General features: G+C 44.5%; 2 protein-coding genes across 6 annotated transcripts in view; both read right to left on the bottom strand.

Moving 5' to 3' along the window:
- Positions 1–13,350, bottom strand: part of fbxo36b (F-box protein 36b) — a 33,727-nt gene extending 20,377 nt beyond the window's left edge. The window contains exons 1-3 of one of the 3 annotated variants that reach the window (XR_009821429.1): positions 13,102–13,350; positions 11,851–11,959; positions 9,677–9,849 (exon numbers count right to left, since the gene is read on the bottom strand). Coding sequence is in view for 2 of the 3 variants with exons in the window: in XM_062023469.1 (XP_061879453.1) it covers positions 9,677–9,849; positions 11,851–11,959; positions 13,102–13,197 (378 nt within the window). In the remaining variant the exon portion in view is untranslated. The remainder of the gene's footprint in view (positions 1–9,676; positions 9,850–11,850; positions 11,960–13,101) is intronic. The other 2 variants (XM_062023469.1, XM_062023468.1) reach the window with 2 other exon arrangements.
- Positions 13,351–14,109: 759 nt separating this feature from the next.
- The window catches only part of agfg1b (ArfGAP with FG repeats 1b), a 48,732-nt gene continuing 43,643 nt past the window's right edge, over positions 14,110–19,198 (bottom strand). For all 3 annotated transcript variants that reach the window (XM_062022313.1, XM_062022312.1, XM_062022311.1), the window contains 2 exons: positions 15,191–15,285; positions 14,110–15,084 (listed from right to left, as the gene is read on the bottom strand). In XM_062022313.1, coding sequence (XP_061878297.1) covers positions 15,025–15,084; positions 15,191–15,285 — 155 coding nt within the window. In that variant the 3' untranslated portion in view covers positions 14,110–15,024. The remainder of the gene's footprint in view (positions 15,085–15,190; positions 15,286–19,198) is intronic.

The raw sequence follows: 19,198 nt of genomic DNA, 5'->3' as shown, positions 1-19,198 counted from the left end.
ATATTTATATATTTATATATATATATATATGAAATACTTGACTTTCAGTGAATTCTAGCTATATATATATATATATATATTTATTTATTTTATTATACATATAAATAAAAGGAATACTTGAATTTCAGTGTTCTGGAGGCTATCCAGTAGATGGCAGTATTGTCCTGTTTAAGAGTGTCACAACATTGCTGTTTACAGCAGACAAACTGCTTTACGGTAGATTAAACGGGACTGCTGTTGTTGTGTGTTGTTACCGCGCTAGGAGGACGTTAATGAAACTGCCTAACAATAAACCCACATAAGAAACCAAGAACTCGCCCTCGATCATTCTACAGTTATGACGTCATTGGGCAGGCAAGCTGTTTGTATTGTGGGAAAGCGGACGTGAGAACAGGTTGTCCCCACTCAGGTCCGCATTGAGCTGGAGGGGGCGCGGCCTCCAGCTCCGGCTGAATTCCGGGAGTTTGTCGAGAGAAAATTTCTGCCGGGAGGTTATCGGGAGAGGCGCTGAATACCGGTAGTCTCCCGGTAAAAACGGGAGGGTTGGCAAGTATGGGCTAGCGCGTCTGCTATCCAAGTCAAAGTCCTCCTGGTTGTGTTGCTACAGCCAGCCGCTAATACACCGATCCCACCTACAACTTTCTTCTTTGCAGTCTCCATTGTTCATTAAACAAATTGCAAAAGATTCACCAACACAGATGTCCAGAATACTGTGGAATTTTGAGATGAAAACAGAGCTTTTTTGTATTGGATTCAATGGGGTACCAATACTTCCGTTTCAACGATTGACGTCACGCGCATACGTCATTATATATAGACGTTTTCAACCGGAAGTTTAGCTGGAAATTTAAAATTGCACTTTATAAGTTAACCCGGCCGTATTGGCATGTGTTGCAATGTTAAGATTTCATCATTGATATATAAACTATCTGACTGTGTGGTCGGTAGTAGTGGGTTTCAGTAGGCCTTTAAATGGTTGTACAAACCCCGTTTCCATATGAGTTGGGAGATTGTGTTAGATGTAAATATAAACGGAATACAGTGATTTGCAAATCCTTTTCAACCCATATTCAATTGAATGCACTACAAAGACAAGATATTTGATGTTCAAACTCATAAACTTTTTTTTTTTTTTGCAAATAATAATTAACTTAGAATTTCATGGCTGCAACACATGCCAAAGTAGATGGGAAAGGGCATGCTCACCACTGTGTTACATGGCCTTTCCTTTTAACAACACTCAGTAAACGTTTGCTAACTGAGGAGACACATTTTTTAAGTTTCTCAGGGGGAATTATTTCTCATTCTTGCTTGAAGTACAGCTTAAGTTGTTCAACAGTCCGGGGGTCTCCGTTGTGGTATTTTAGGCTTCATAATGCGCCACACATTTTCAATGGGAGACAGGTCTGGACTACAGGCAGGCCAGTCTAATACCCACACTCTTTTACTATGAAGCCACGTTGATGTAACACGTGGCTTGGCATTGTCTTACTGAAATAAGAAGGGGCGTCCATGGTAACGTTGCTTGGATGGCAACATACAGTATGTTGCTCCAAAACCTGTATGTACCTTTCAGCATTAATGGCGCCTTCACAGATGTGTAAGTTGCCCATGTCTTGGGCACTAATACACCCTCATACCATCACAGATGCTGGCTTTTCAACTTTGCGCCTATAACAATCCGGATGGTTATTTTCCTCTTTGGTCCGGAGGACACGACGTCCACAGTTTCCAAAAACAATTTGAAATGTGGACTCATCAGACCACAGAACACTTTTCCACTTTGTATCAGTCCATCTTAGATGAGCTCAGGCCCAGCGAAGCCGACGGTGTTTCTGGGTGTTGTTGATAAACGGTTTTCACCTTGCATAGGAGAGTTTTAACTTGCACTTACAGATGTAGCGACCAACTGTAGTTACTGACAGTGGGTTTCTGAAGTGTTCCTGAGCCCATGTGGTGATATCCTTTACACACTGATGTCGCTTGTTGATGCAGTACAGCCTGAGGGATCGAAGGTCCCGGGCTTAGCTGCTTACGTGCAGTGATTTCTCCAGATTCTCTGAACCCTTTGATGATATTACGGACCGTAGATGGTGAAATCCCTAAATTCCTTGCAATAGCTGGTCGAGAAAGGTTTTTCTTTAAAACTGTTCAACAATTTGCTCAGGCATTTGTTGAAAAAGTGGTGACCCTCGCCCCCATCCTTGTTTGTGAATGACTGAGCATTTCATGGAATCTACTTTTATACCCAATCATGGCACCCACCTGTTCCCAATCACCTGTGGCATGTTCCAGATAAGTGTTTGATGAGCATCCCTCAACTTTATCAGAATGTATTGCCACCGTTCCCAACTTCTTTGTCACGTGTTGCTGGCATCAAATTCTAAAGTTAATGATTATTTGCAAAAAAAAAAATGTTTATCAGTTTGAACATCAAAAATGTTGTCTTTGTAGCATATTCAACTGAATATGGGTTGAAAATGATTTGCAAATCATTGTATTCAGTTTATATTTACATCTAACACAATTTCCCAACTCATGTGTCAACTGTATATGGCTTGTATATATGCATTTTCATGAAAGGAATAAAAAGAAATGATGATGAATGATGATGATATGGAAACAGGGTTTGTAATTTTGAATTTGTTATGGTGATTAGATGTTTTTTATAATGTCCACAAAGTTCCGTGAGTAGGTTGTGTTGTGTGTGACCATGAGTGTTGACTTTTTGTGTTGGTTGCATGTTTTTCGTGCCATGACTAAGGAAGGTTGTTTGGATTGGGCAACTTGTTCAAAGGGTCATCAGTTCAAAGAACCATTCATGGCCATTGAGCCGATTTACTCATGTCGTCCACAAGTTGTTAAATTAAATGAAAATTAATTTGGAAACACCCCAAAGGGCAGGTTCCTTAACAAACTCATGATGCCAGTGTGCTGCACTTTGCCCGTGGACCATAGTTTCAGGCCCGGCCCTAACCAATCTGGCGCCCTAGGCCAGATTTTAGGTGGCGCCCCCCCACATCGGCAGTGAAGTGTATATACTCACAAGAAACCGAATAGCTTAGTCTTTTACCTTTTTTTTTACTTAAAGAAAGCAAATTAACAATCAGAATAGTTAACAAGATAAAAAAAATATGGATAAATAAATGAATACAAAAAATAAAAAATGAATATATGAAATACAATATTTTTTACATACATAAACACAAAATAAAACGTGTCAACAAGTTGCATAAAATAAATTAAAAATACAATATAAATAAGGCACTGCACAAAACAAGATATCAAACCAGTATGACTTTAACAACTATATTACAAAAAAAAGGGGATCCTACAGAGTTCTCTTTTTGTGCTTTTTAATATTGCATTAACTAGAATGACTTACAAATTACTGTACACCAGGGAGTACTGTAATTACCTAACGTTACATTATTATTTTCCATAACAATTTAGCCCCCTCCACAATATTGTAGCGGCTGGCTACGGGGTGTTAGCCAATGGCTTTGGCTGGGGGGCGGGACTTCCGGGGAAGTTAGGGAAGTGACGTTGTTGACAGGAAGGGTTGGTTCGAGTTTTGCCGGGAAAGGAGATAAACGCATGTTGGAGCTGTTGTGTGCCTTAAATGCATCTTGTACAATAAATGCAAGATAACTGAAGAAGTCTCTGAGCCTACATTCCTGAGATTATTACACTGGTGTCAGAAGTAAAACCGACGATTTTCGGAAGAGAGTTTGTCGCGGTAAGGACACGCTGCGTATTGCGCATTAGCAAGTTAGCTTCAGTCTGTGAGTTAGCTAGGACCGCAAGCCGTTTAGCATGTTTAGCTCCGGTGAGCATAAGTTTAAAGTTGAGCGGGATGGCGCTGTTTTGGAGCGGGTGGCCGTCGAACAGCCGCGCTCCTGCTCGCACACGAGCGGCTCGTCAGCCCGTGAGGACAAAAAGATGTCGCCGCTGCCGCCGCAGCCCACACCTTCCCCGCACGGCGCGTCCCCCCCACCGTCTGCGGCCTCAGTGAAGACGCCAAAATTTGCTGGTGGATCAGATTGGGAGGCGTTCCACGCTCAATTTGAACTGTTGGCGGACGCTAGAAGGTGGGAAGAAAGGGACAAAGCATTGCAATTGGCTTTGTGTCTGGAGGGAGAGGCTCTTTCGTGCCTTCTGCTGCTGGACCCTGAACAGCAGCGGTGCTACGCAGCCCTGGTGGGGGCGCTCAAGAGGAGGTTTGGGAGATGGTCTCAGCCAGCGCTTTTAAAAGCTGAACTGAGAGGGAGGTGCAGGAAGCCTGGCGAGCCACTCCGGGGGCTCGCTAATGACATTGAGGGCCAGGTGCGCCGTGCATATGGTCACCTGCCTGCTGATGCACGGAATGAGCTCGCAACTGACCTGTTTGTTGGAGCCATTACTCCTCCTGATCTGCGTGTGCAAGTGCAGCTTCAGCACCCGAGGTCCCTGCAGGAGGCACTGGAAGCTGCCGTGGAGAGGGAGATGCTGGGGAGTGCAGCTGCAGCCGGGGAACTGGAAAGTATACCCCATCCAGTGAGGGAGGCATCGTCACACCCGTCTAGCGACGGGGCTCCGGCTTGGGCGAAAGAAATTACCGAACTGCTGAGGTCGGTGACTCTGCAAAGTCAACGTGGCCCGCGCCCCATGCAGGTCTGCTGGGGATGTGGCCAACCTGGACACTTTCGCAGGGAGTGCCCTGCCACTCGTCGTGAGCCGGGAAACGGCGCCGGGCCCGCATAGTCAGGGGTATGCGGGCCCCTACGTCCACCGCGGACCCTGACTCGCCAGCCCAGGCTCGTCAAGCAGGGGAAGGAGCACATCAGCACAGCCAGGGGGAGGGGCTCCATCCCCCCCAGAAGCAGACGACGACTCGCCTTCTACTCCTTCTTCTCGCTTTCGGGCACCCGGAGGAGCCCAGCGGCACAGCCAGGGGGGAGGGACTCCATCCCCCCCAGAAGTAGATGACAGCAGTGTGCCACCATGGCGGTGGGCTGGACACGGGGGGGGCCCAAAAGTGGGGGCTCCTGCCATGTTGCTGTCTCTGTCCAGGGGGTGCCTACCGTGGGTCTGGTGGACACAGGGTCATCGGTAACGCTGGTAAGACCGGACGTTCTTCCCAGCAGTACACCATTTGAGCCCACAGCAGTACAGCTACGCACAGTCACGGGCCAGCTATCTCCTATGGTGGGGAAGGGGTTCCTGTGGTTGTGTGTGGGGGGAAAGCGAGTTTTCCACCTAGTTTGGGTGGAAGACGTGCAAGACTGCTGCATCTTAGGGCTGGACTTCCTCCAAGTCACTGGGTGCCTGCTAGACATGGGGAGGGGTACACTTAACTTCCCGGGGGGCCCTACAGTTGCCATGGGTACCCTAGTTCCCGGGCCCCTGCCCGTTTCACCGCATGCCTCTACATTCTTGTTGCCTCACACCTCACCTAGTTACTACCCCTGCCCTCGCCCTGTCTCCCTTCAGCCAATGAGGGGGGAGACAGAGCTGTGTATTACCCGGGGATGCCAGCCCTGGGCATCCCTACCCACGGGCCCCCACCCGCAGCCAGCACCCCCGGTCATATGGGGAGGGGTGTGGAGAGAGGAGTACAGGGACTTGGAGAAACAGCAACAGGAGCAGCTGAAACAGCTGCTGGTGGAATTCCAGGGCAGCTTTGCAATGAACGAGAGTGAAGTGGGAAGAACCCACTTGGCAGAGCATGTCATAGACACTGGCTTGGCACGGCCCATCAAGTGCCACGCACGCTGCATCCCCCTCGCTCGACAGCAGGTATGCGACAAGGCCGTAGATGACCTGGGCCGACTTTATTGAGCCGTCCGAGAGCCCCTGGGCGGCACCTGTGGTCATGGTCGCCAAGAAGAAGGCTGGAGATTGGCGATTCTGTGTGGATTACAGACGGCTGAATGAAGTGACCACAAAAGACTCTTACCCCCTCCCCCGTATTGATGAGTCCCTGGACCTAGTTTCCGGCTCCTCGTGGTTCACCACTCTGGACCTTAAAAGCGGGTATTATCAGGTACCCCTTTCTCCTGAATCTCGCCCTAAATCCGCCTTCTGTACTGGCCGGGGCTTGAGGCAATTCAAAGTCCTCAGTTTTGGGCTCTGTAATGCCCCCGCCACTTTTGCCCGGCTTATGGACAAAGTGCTGGCTGGTATTTCCCGTCAAGAGTGCCTGGTGTACCTGGACGACATCTTGGTACATGGGCGTTCTTTCGAAGCAGCCCTGGGGTCCCTGAGGAGAGTCCTGGAGAGGATTCGAGCAGCGGGCCTTAAACTGCACCCCGAGAAATGCAGTTTCATACGGCGGGAAGTAACTTTCTTGGGACATGAGCTGGGGGAAGATGGCATTGGCGCCATAGGGGAGAATGTGCGGGCTGTGAGAGATTGGCCCGCCCCTCGGGACCAAGGACAGCTGAAGAGCTTCATTGGGCTTGCCTCGTACTATCGGAGGCACGTGCGGGGTTTTGCTACAATCGCCGCGCCCCTATATCGATTGCTGGAAAAAGGCAAAGACTTTGTGTGGTCCGAAGGGTGCCAAAGGCATTCTGGGGGCTGAAACGGGCCTTGTGTGAGGCCCCGGTACTCGCCCCACCTGACCTCGCCCTGCCCTTCTTACTGGACACTGATGCCAGCGGAGTGGGGGTGGGGGTGTACTTGCACAGCCGTGGCAGGAAGGGGAAAGGGTGGTGGCATACTTCAGCCAGAAACTCAACAAGTCGGAACGGAACTATTGTGTCACCCGCCGAGAACTCCTGGCAGTGGTGCTCTCTATCAGACACTTTAAATATTACTTGTGTGGCCTCCCCTTTTTGATCAGAACTGACCACTCTGCCCTCCAGTGGCTAATGACTTTCCGGGAGCCGGAGGGGCAGGTTGCCAGGTGGGTGGAAGAGCTGCAAGGATACAACTTTAAAATAGAACATCGGCCAGGTGCTCGCCACTCCTACGCGGACGCGCTCTCGCGCCGGCCGTGTGCAGCAGACGGATGTCGGTACTGCGAGCGCAGGGAAGCCCGGGAACAAGAGCGGCGGGCAGAGGGCGCTGAGTGTGCGGCCGTCAGTCAGGCTGATAACGTTGTCTGCGGAGAACTACAGACTGTGACGAATGCTGACTGGAGGCGCACGCAGGTGGAGGACACAGACCTTCATCCTGTTTTGCAGTGGGTAGAGGCTCGGCAGCGCCCGCCTTGGGAGGCGGTGGCACCATTCTCTAAGGCTACTAAGGGCCTGTGGGCCATGTTTTACTCATTGCGGGTGTCCCAAGGCGTGTTGCAGCGGGCATTTAAGGCCGCGGCCACGGGGGAAGAACAGTGGCAGGTGGTGGTGCCAAAGGGACTGCAAGGGGAAGTGCTTAAGGCAGTGCATGGGGGAGGTGGGTCTGGACATTTCGGGGTCGCCAAAACACTCAAGCGGCTGCGACAGGGGTTCTATTGGGGTCGGCAGAAGAGAGATGTGGAGGACTTCTGCCGCCGCTGTGACCCTTGCGTTGCCCGCAAAGGCCCCACTGGGCGCTCACAGGCACCGCTCTAACAGTTCCCAGTGGGGTGCCCCATGGACAGGGTGGGGATTGACATTACAGGGCCGTACCCACTGTCTGACAAGGGGAACCACTATGTCCTTTCCGCCATAGACTATTTCACCAAGTGGCCAGAGGCATACGCCATTCCCAACCAGGAGGCAGAGACCATTGCTGATGCCCTGGTGGAGGGCATGATAGGTCGGTTTGGCGTCATGGCGTCTCTGCACAGTGACCGAGGCACAAACTTTGAGTCCCGGGTGTTCGCGGCCTTGTGCGAGCGCCTGGGCATTCACAAGACCCGCACTACCCCATTGCACCCTCAGAGTGATGGGTTAGTGGAGCGGTTCCATCGCAACCTGGGAGACCAGCTCGCCATTGTCACCTCCCGCCACTAGCGTGACTGGGACCAACACCTACCACTGGTGCTGATGGCGTGTCGCTCTGCTGTCCAAGAATCCACGGGGTGCACACCGGCGCTTCTCATGCTAGGGAGAGAGATGCGCACACCAGCAGACCTGGCCTTTGGCCGCCCACCGGATGCCCAGAGTACGCCAGGAAATTACAGGACCGGCTGGACTCAGCCCACAGTTTCGCTCGGGAGCAGCTGCAGGAAGCTGGCATCAAACAAAAGCGCTACTATGATGTGACGACCCGAGGAAGGGACTTCGCGCCAGGCGAGTTGGTTTGGGTCTACAACCCGATTCGGAAGAAGGGCCGCAGTCCCAAGCTGGACAGCAAATGGACAGGACCCTGTAAGATACTCCAGAAGCTGGGAGAGGTTGTGTATCGTGTCCAGCTGCCCCCCCGGGGAAGGAAGGTGGTCCTCCACAGAGACAGACTCGCGCCCTACCAGGGGGTCCCCTTTCCCTTGCCTCGGATACACAGGTGACCTCTCCTTTGCCCGCCCAGCCCTTTACCAATACCCCGCTTACGCCCCAGGGGGAACCAATTTCCCCACTCCCCTCCTCCCCCGGCCCCTCCAGCTCCCTCCCGAGGACTGGCACACCCGACCCAGCTGTCCCACTGCTGGGAAATGGAAGAGAGCGGCCGAGGCGGATGAAGAGGCCTCCGGACAGCTTGCAAGACTTTGTGGTGTCCTTAGACTGAAGGGAAGAGGGGTAGGGGGGTTTGTGAACCCGCTTGTGTGATGTGAGGGTTATGTTGTTTACACTGTTTTGTTTGCACTAATGGGTTGCTCTGTTTTACATGCTGCTATGGTGTTGCCAAATGTTGCCTTACGGGTCAGTCCTCGAGGGCGAGGATTTTTTGTAAGGGGGAGATGATGTAGCGGCTGGCTACGGGGTGTTAGCCAATGGCTTTGGCTGGGGGGGCGGGACTTCCGGGGATGTTAGGGAAATTACATTGTTGACAGGAAGTGTTGGTTCGAGTTTTGCCGGGAAAGGAGATAGACGCATGTTGGAGCTGTTGTGTGCCTTAAATGCATCTTGTACAATAAATGCAAGATAACTGAAGAAGTCTCTGAGCCTACATTCCTGAGATTATTACAATATTAACCCGACGTTAAAACAGAACTAGCTATTTATTGATTAGCAATTGCCGAATCATGTAACATTAGCTTAATGCTAAAAAGACAGGTTACAATCACATTCTGTAACAGACAAATAATTTCATGTAGGCTAACGTTACCTACCTGCTACCTCTGTCTTTTTCTCGTTTCTCCCCTTCTTTTCTCCCCTGGACACCTGAGTTTTTTCCGTTTTGACATCTTGTGTTGATTTTTTTGATGTGGTGACGTCCAAAAAGAGTCATGATACAGGAAGGGAGGGGGCGCACCGTGCCGGGGGAGGGGGGGCGTAATGTTGTAACAAATAATATTTCTATTAAATAGGCTTTACTTTGCATTTTAATTAACGTGTGATTATTTTATGTATTTAGAAATAATAGTACCAACTTTTTTTTTTTTTTTTTTCCTCCAACATTTGTGGCACTGGCGTGGCGCCCCCTGATGGACGGCGCCCTTAGCATTTGCCTATACGGCCTATGCCACGGGCCGGCCCTGCATAGTTTGGACACCTATGTCTTAGTGATTTATTCATTTTCTACCACTTAGTGTGTGACAGTCAGATTCACACCTAAGGACAATTGAGATTCTTACATTTTTATCACAATTTGAGTCTGTACACCTCACCTGCCTGAACCTGTGTGAGGTTCTTGCAAGTTGTCCAACATCTTCGAGCTCCAGATGGTTGATGATCCACAGAAGTAAAGGGTCAGGCAGGCGTTCCAGGTAATCATAGTGGCCCTGGCACAAAGCTTTGGCGTACTGCAAGATCCCTCTGCCAAAGACCGCGCTGAGCTCTCCTGAATAGATAGAGCAGCTTATGGAATTCTTTAAAATACAGAATTGTAATCATTTTCTTTGCTGGCTTGTAAGAACTTATTGCAAGTGCTATGGTAACCATTATCCCCTCATTCTTTTGTTATACCGCTTTGCTGTGAAGCCAGAACACTGCCAGTAACTTTTGATGTTGAAAAAACAAACAAAAAAAGTTGCAGTGACATTGAAAAAAAATATATATTGTAAAATTGTAAAAAATAAAAAACTCTCTCTCTATGTAAAAACTGTGCCAGTATGTTAAGTTATTAAAAAGAGGTGAGTCTGAAAAATGGAATAACTAACTCTTAAAAAAAAAACAATAACAGTGTCAAACAAAAAACCTAAAGATTAGCATTGAAAAACAAAACAAAAAAGATCCACAAAAAATATTGTGTGTATTAATTTTTTCATAAAATTTTAAAATACTTATATTTGCTTCTGTGTAAATGCGTTTTCTACCTTGCCAAAGTTTTGTTTTATTACCGAAACTTACCGGCAGTGTTCTGGCTCAATACTTTGACTAAAAATGCCCAAAGGAATACAATGTAGGTCAATTTATGCCAAGCTATCTGAAGAACAGCTTTGGTGTTGCAGGTGACAAGCAAAATAGAGCAATATCTCAGAAGTTCTAGCTAAAGAGCGTATTGTAGTTTAAGTTTATTTTTATCGTGCAAAGTTACAATATGATGCCATATTCCACACATTTTCATTTTTTTATTAGCACATGTCCGAAAAGGAGTAGTATTGCCTAAAACAGTGATTCTCAAACTGTGGTATTCAAACTACTAATGCAGTGGTTCTTAACCTTGTTGGAGGTACCGAACCCCACCAGTTTCATATGCGCATTCACCGAATCCTTCTTTAGTGAAAAATTAAATGTTTTTTCTTAATTTAATCTTAATTTATAAATATTAATCATGAAATGATTAATACTATATTAAAGAAATACAAATAAAGATATATTTTACAAACAGAAAGTTACAAATATACACATGATCCCATGTTTACATCTCATTGTGCAACATGTGAATGTTTTAGTGGGAACTAAATGCGATATCTGAAAGGGGTACAAATTATTTCCAAAGCAGGACCCCCGCCCAGACATACAACACTAGTACACAGCTCATGAAAAACATTATTTTTTGTTATTGTCGTTGTAAGTGGGCTAAAACACTTATATTAGAAAATAATCTCATGGAAATTACTGCTGTCATTTATAAATGATAGTAAACATAATATTGTGGCCCACATTACACACAGTTTGAGCAGTAACACTGTGTTTGAATATTTAATTAACTGATTCTTTGGCGTCCCACGAGATGGAGCCCACGTACCACTAGTACACTGGTTCTTAACCTGGGTTCGATCGAACCCTAGGGGTTCAGTGAGTCGGCCTCAGGGTTTTAACTTGTTATTTAGTGAGGTTTGGGACAGGTCCTGCTGGTGTGGCCACAGTGCATGTGCACGTCTGACGTCGCTCACATATGCTCCACTGAATGCTCAAGGAGTTTGTGTTTGCTCACGCATATGGAAAATTAGAGGGAACAGTGTTTGGGGGTATCCATAATACGCCGATAGGGAGAAGTTTTTATTTACACGATGAGTCGGATGTGTCTTGACCTCCGCGGCGGAGACTCCGCTGAACCCCTGAGGCCGACTCACTGAACCCCTAGGGTTCGATCGAACCCAGGTTAAGAACCAGTGTACTAGTGGTACGTGGGCTCCATCTCGTGGGACGCCAAAGAATCAGTTAATTAAATATTCAAACAGTGTTACTGCTCAAACTGTGTGTAATGTGGGCCACAATATTATGTTTACTTGTTAAATAAAACCTCTGCTTTGTTTTAAATGAATATTTAGGCTGACTATTCTACTGTATTTTATGTTGTCATTATATTGGGACTTGGAGAGACAAGTTTCTTCTGAGGTGCTACTTGGTGAGGAAAGTTTGACAAGTACTGGCCTAATAAAAACAGACTTCTTACTTTGTAGCTTGCTGTCATCCAAGAAGTCCTCATAAGACAGAATCAGCTGGCCAGGCTTTGAAAGTTTGTACACAGCTCTGGGAGATATCAGCCACCATCTCCATACCACCTGTTCAGGTATTACACACTCAGTGTCGACATTAGGTACACTTACACAATCTGCATGGTAAAAAAATGGAAAGCTGAGCAAAATATCTGAAACTATGGTCAAAAGTGTTTTTCTTTCTCACTTTGATCTTAGACCAATTATTTTGTTAAGTACTGTAGCCTACACTTCAGATTTGAGAAATATTACTGGGATTCTCAAATTGTGGTACACGGGCTCCATCTAATGGTGCGCCAAAGAATCACTTGATGAAATATTCAAACCCAGTGTTACTGTTCAAACTTTGTGTAATGTTACAGTAGCCAAAACATCTAATGGACTCTGTCTTATTTTTAATGAATACTTGGGCCTACTACGCTGCTGTATTTTAATATTGGTCATTATGGTGATACTTGGAGAGCCAAGTGTTTTCTAAAGTGGTACCTGATAAAAAACAAATATATAACCACTGACTTAAGATTTGCAAATGTGTCTAACATAGAAAGGGCTCGGCAAAAAATATTTTTAATTAAACATGATCACTTAGAGCCCCGCGATGAGGTGGAAACTTGTCCAGGGTGTACCCCGCCTTCCGCCTGAATGCAGCTGAGATAGGCTCCAGCGACCCCCCGTGACCCCAAAAGGGACAAGCGGTAGAAAATGGATGGATGGATGGATGATCACTTAGATTTCAATTTTGGACATGCCTTTACTGATTCTCAAAGTTGACTGACACTGTAAGAGATATTATGTTATGCAGACAGTGCTACCCTTAGCGACCTCACTTTTACACTACTACTGACTGCAACCACAATAATAAAGGTGTTGTTGAATCAGTGGTGTAGCCTATATCTCTGACCGCATCAATCAAATCTGAGCATCATTATACATTTTTTAAAATGGGAAACTTTCATCTGCGATGAGGTGGCGACTTGTCCAGGGTGTACCCCGCCTTCCGCCCGAAACAGCTGAGATAGGCTCCAGTAACCCCGCGACCCCAAACGGGACAAGCGGTAGGAAATGGATGGATGGATGGAAACTTTCATAGCATAACGGCTAACAGTTTAGCATTCAGTGGCTGTATGACGACATAGCCGGGAAAATCAGAAAGCAGAAACGCGAAAATAAACATTGTAACATTTTTTATATAAGTGGGATTTACTTACGTTTGACTTAGTGATGGAAAAGTTATAGAAGTTTTTGTTAGTTGACGGTCCCCGTCCTGAGGTTTCAAACAGCGGGTCTTTCAGAAGGGACGCCATGACAGTTTTGTGTTGCTATAGTAACCACGTTTAATGGTCTGGACTCAGGGTAAGGCTATGACGTAGCAATATACGTCTTTATATTCCCTTAATGTACAGCCTTCGAATCTATCTGAATAAAAGTATATTCCTTGTAATATAAGCCTGAAATTAATCAGAGTACAATTTTGAATCAATTGTCTTTAAAAGGTGTATTCTTCATAATGTAAACCTAAATACACTTTTGAATCAAATGAATGACTTTAGTGCCGGGGTGTCAAAGTCAAGGCCCGTGGGCTGTATCTGGAATGAATTATCTATGGCCCCTGGGATGATATTTGATTAGTATTACGCACCAATACTCCATCAGTGTTGGCGCTAGGAATTTTCAAAATGGGGTCCCAAGGACCCCATCAAGTCATAAAAATGGTGTGCCACAGTAAATTTTTGGGGTCCCACTTTTTTGTAACCGTTTTGAAAACAAATGATCCATGTATGCATTATCACGATACATCTCACATTCTATATTGTGTTTTGGAAAAAGGTTGTCATAAATGTTACTTCATAAAAATAAAAAAATAATGCAAAAGAAAAAAATTGTTATGCATATGTAAATCTATTCAGTTATTAACATTCATTCACTTTCTTCTTTCCTTCATGGATCTGAACTTTACCACTGCCTGTATTTTTTTCTATATTTTTATTGTAATATTTTCAGAATGTCTATGTTCTATTTTAGGCCAAAGTAAGACAAAGAAAGCAATCTGAAGTTGTCTTTATTTTATAGTTTTAATGCCATGATTTTAATAGTCCGGCCCACGTGTGCACAGATTTTCCTCCATGCGGCCCCTGAGCTAAAATGAGTTTGACATCCGTGCTTTAGTGTATAGTCGACTCTTGCTGAAATAAGATGCAGTTCCAAAAACAAATGCAGTATTTAAAAATCTTTTAATTTATTTATACATATATTTATATATGTACACATTGACTTAGCTATTCTTGCAAAGACAAGAAACACACAAAGTTCATTGTTAGTCACTAGCGGCACAAATGGGGACCCTAATCCACGTCCAGAGTCAAGAGGCCTCGAATAGACAGAGCATATTCAGCGCTTGAAGCAATACTGAATCTTATGTTAACGCTGTTCATTGTGAACATTTGAGACCGGCTCATCTGACAGCCCTCAACAACAAGGGAGCATATTTGGATGATATTTGTTGCACAGTTCATCCAAATCTTGCGGCTTTACTGCATCTGTGCTCCATGGCACACATCCATTTACTCAAAAGCTCTGACCTTAGTTTCCAGCTTGCAACACAACTGCATATGAAATTCAGCACACGTTTGGTTTGAGGCAACTTCAACTGCCTGTAAAGGTTATTCATGGACAATTTGGGCCCAAGTGCCAGTATAGTAGCATTTATGCTAAAAGAACAATAAAACAATCCCTTTTTTGAAATGAAATACCTGCATCTCCATGGGTGGGCCACACCCCAGACAATGGATGTTTATAGAGAACCCTGTAGATCATAAAGTGTAAACCTTTACTTACATTAGCATGTAGTGGTTTCTCCACAAGGTGTCTACTCACCTGTTATACATAACACGTACGTAAATGTGATTACAAATTATATGCACGCAGTCATAAACAAAGAATAAAAAGCATATGATGAATATAGTCCAAACAGTACATTTTCCCCGCTAACAGTCCCTTGAGTATAGTCCTTTGCACTTCTTAATAGTGTAAACGTTTTTTGTAAGAAATGTACTGCCACTAATAGCGTGACGGAACGGTGCGTTGACTATGTGCTGCATGCTGTCCTCTGCTGGTGAGGACTGGGAGTTGTGCTACAGGAATGGGTTGGTTGTGGAACCTCCCGAAGTGAACGGCCCGGTAGGGGCTCCCGCCTGAAATGAGAGTGGGTAACTGTTATGACAATGTGAAGTACTCCCACATTTGCTCAAGCTCCTCTTCTCTACAATGTTGGGAAAGAAGAGGACAATGCATGCTCACCATGAAGGGGTTATTGGACATGCCAGGACCAGCCATTGGTTGACCAAAAGGCGTCATGGAGGGCTTGTTTGGACCATAGGCTGGGAATGCAGGGCCTTGGGGAGAAAGACGAACAGGGAGGCATAATATAATATAAAGCGTAAGATTATTTTCCATTAGGGCTGGGTGATTAAACGGCATCAATACAAAATCGATATGCTCTGACAGATATGTTGGAAGAAACCGGAAGTTGGGAAGAGAGGTTGGTTGCATGAACAAAGGCACTCGCTCTCTGGTAACCGAGCAATGCAAGAAATGATCACTGATCAGTGGGAGTGACATGCCAACAGCCAATCAAGTTTCTTTGCACCATCTTGTTGTCTCGCAGTTGATTCTTTGCATGGAGTGAGAAGAGGAACTACAAATAAGTGCTGTAGAGAGCGAATTAACTGTTGATAAACAGAAAAGTCACCTCATCATTATAGATGTTTTTTGGATTTTTTTCAAACGGACTGTAGTCAGACCAATGTGGACCACCTTTGCCACGCTCAACCGAGCACAGCTGTAACTTCCTGGCATAAACATGCAAAAAATAGTTCTTCTCATGTTTACATTTTCACACTTGGCACTATTTTTTTTACACTTTATTAAGCATTGCTTACATATTCCGATTATTTCGGACTGGTAGTAGTCGATCCACAGCGATCGTTCTGCCACACAATACCTCAATGCTAACAAGGGGAAATTACACTTCAACGACTGTCGTTGGCTTTGCATCTCAACAGTTGTTTTTCTCACTACCATAGGGCGAAACCATCCTTTCCCAGGCACACCCTTCTGGTTTTAGAGTATAAATATTTGGGGTTTTGACACAAGCAGATCTGACCAATCAAAGTCTAAGACTAGATGTGACCAAAGTCTAAGACTAGATGTGACCAATCAAAGTCTAAGACTAGAGGTGACCAGTCTAAGACTAGATGTGGCCAATCCAAGTCTAAGACTATATGTGACCAATCCAAGTCTGAAACTAGATGTGACCAATCCAAGTCTGAGACTAGATGTGACCAATCCAAGTCTAAGCCTACACGTGACCAATCTAAATCTAAGCCTAGACGTGACCAATCTAAATCCAAGCCCAGACGTGACCAATCTAAGTCTAAGCCTAGATGTGATCAATCTAAGTCTATGATCATGAACTGATGAAGTCTACTCGGATGAGAAACCAAACGTCTTTTAAGTCTAGACTAAATTAGGGCTGCAACAACTAATCGATTAAATCGATTAAAATCGATTATTAAAATAGTTGCCGATTAATTTAGTCATCGATTCGTTGGATCTATGCTATGCGCATGCGCAGAGGTTTTTTTTTTTTTTTTTTTTTAATAATTTTTTTTTTAAATAAACCGTTATTTATGAACTGCAACATGTACAAACAGCTGAGAAACAAAATCAAAATAAGTATGGTGCCAGTATGCTGTTTTTTTTTTCAAAAAAATACTGGATAGGATAGAAATGTACCGTAATTTCCGGACTATAAGCCGCTACTTTTTCCCCTCGTTCTGGTCCCTGCGGCTTATACAAGGGTGCGGCTTATTTACGGCCTGTTCTTCTCCAACACCGACGAAGAGGATTTCGGTGCTTTTAGTACGCAGGAGGAAGACGATGACACAATGATTAAAGACTGACTTTTCATATACCGGTAGGCTGGTTATTTTGATAACGTACAGGCGAGCACTTTGTATTACTTTGCACCGTTGTATTATTTGTACTCTGCACGAATGCTGTTCGCCATGTCAAAGATGTGAAAGTTTGAAGGAATGATTGAAAGATTTATTGTTAATAAATGGGACGCTTTGCGTTCCCGACAATCCCCTCCGTGGTAGCAGGAACCCCTATATACTACGGTAATTACACATCAAAACCCTGCGGCTTATAGTCGGGTGCGGCTTATATATGGAGCAATCTGTATTTTCCCCTAAATTTAGCTGGTGCGGCTTATAGTCAGGTGCGGCTTATAGTCCGGAAATTACGGTAGTTTGTCTCTTTTATCCGATTATTAATCGAAGTAATAATCGACAGATTAATCGATTATCAAATTAATCGTTAGTTGCAGCCCTAGACTAAATGTGACCAATCTAAATCTAAGACTGGATCTGACCTATCTAAGTCTAAGACTAGATGTGACCAATCTAAGTCTATGAACATGAACTGATGAAGTCTACTCGGATGAGAGGCCAAACGTCTTCTAAGACAAACCAAACAGTCCAGTTGTGATTGATTGAATGTCCAGAGATGACCATGACCTGATGAATGAGAACATTCATAGACATGTCTTTTTACATATTCCTTATTTCTGCACCCTCATTTCAAGAGATTATTATTAAGTAGGGATGTATTCTGTTTATCGGTAGTTTTTTGTACCGGTTCCTAATTGGGTCGGCCCAGGAAGACAGTTAAGATTCTAAATTACTTATGACACGGTGTCTGTCACATTAAGTTCAAGTGCCACTACTATGTAGGGGTACATGATTATCAGCTTGGAATAATCACAAATAAGGAAGCAAAACCACACAAAAGTTTGTGACAACAATAGTTCCTCCTAGTCCCCGAAGTCACGGATGCAAATACAAGTGAGTGTCAGTTTGAAGTGAACGTCACTTCACTCCCGACCATCACTACGGCGCTTCATAAACCCAACCTCAAAAAAGTGAAAATTTTAAATAATAACTGGGTCTTTTTATTTATATAACACACACACGACACAGACACATATACTTCAGTGGCTGTCCGTATGCAACAAACACAAATAACAAATTCCTATTCTTACAAAATGCACACCAAACTAACATTGTAATTGACTGTATTATATATTCGATATGAGATATGTTAAAGGTCTGTGAAAGAACATGGATACCATACATTAATATTAATTTGTCACAATTATTTTAAACGCGGTAGAAAATGGATGAATATACTGAGTGTAACTGTAATGAATAGAAACACAGTGATAGATCTGCGTGGTCTTCAGAAGGTGATGACAGAACTGCATTGCACCTTGCATAGTTGACTTGACCTAGAAAGCAGGTGTTAAGCAGATAAAATACTTATCAGCTGTGAGATGTTACATGATGTTGCTGGTGCACAACCTCTTGTGCTAATTCAAATGCTAATAAAACCAGATTTTTTTACATCTTTATTTACACAAATACATACAGTACAGATAAGAGTAGTGAAGTGAAGTGAAGTGAATTATATTTATATAGCGCTTTTTCTCTAGTGACTCAAAGCGCTTTACATAGTGAAACCCAATATCTGAGTTACATTTAAACCAGTGTGGGTGGCACTGGGAGCAGGTAAGAGTACCGCTGAATACTGGTATCAATAAGCAATATCGATATTGGTATGAATAAAATCCTAACAACATACATCCCTTGTTAAGTGTTCAATGTAATTTAAAAAATTTTGTTTACATTGATTGTTTTCCATAATTGTGATGACATTTATTTCCTTCCTGCCTTGATAGCTGAGAGGATTATAACCAAAACAAAGTTACATTTTAAACAAGAATGTTTACATTTAATATATTTTTCTTCCGGTACTTATTTTTGATAGGTCATAAAAAAATATCAATAATTATGGATATCGACAAATATAAAACACTTATTCCATGATATAGTTTTCAGCCATAATCGCCCAGCCCTAATTTCTGGGTAGCGAAAGAGGACGAAGCCCCAGCATGTCAGATCGCATTCAGGGGATTCAAAAGGTGTTGCAGAGATCTCTTCATTTGGCTTTTCATCCAAAGCAACAGAAACAAACGCCCAAAGATAACCTCAAAACACTGCACCAGGCTGCCACAAGGAAAAGAAAAAGGAAAATTGCCTTCACGCCTAAATTACAAAGAAATTGTCCACATCATGTCTGGGAAAGTCATGCGTGTGATTTCAAGTACCAGTATGGAAACACAAGTTGATTCTATATTGAAGCTTTTGTCATATACAAACCCCGATTCCATATGAGTTGGGAAAT

Source organism: Entelurus aequoreus, linkage group LG16 (assembly GCF_033978785.1).
Source record: "Entelurus aequoreus isolate RoL-2023_Sb linkage group LG16, RoL_Eaeq_v1.1, whole genome shotgun sequence".
Classification (NCBI taxonomy): Eukaryota; Metazoa; Chordata; class Actinopteri; order Syngnathiformes; family Syngnathidae; genus Entelurus; species Entelurus aequoreus.
This window is presented reverse-complemented; position numbering and strand designations above follow the sequence as displayed.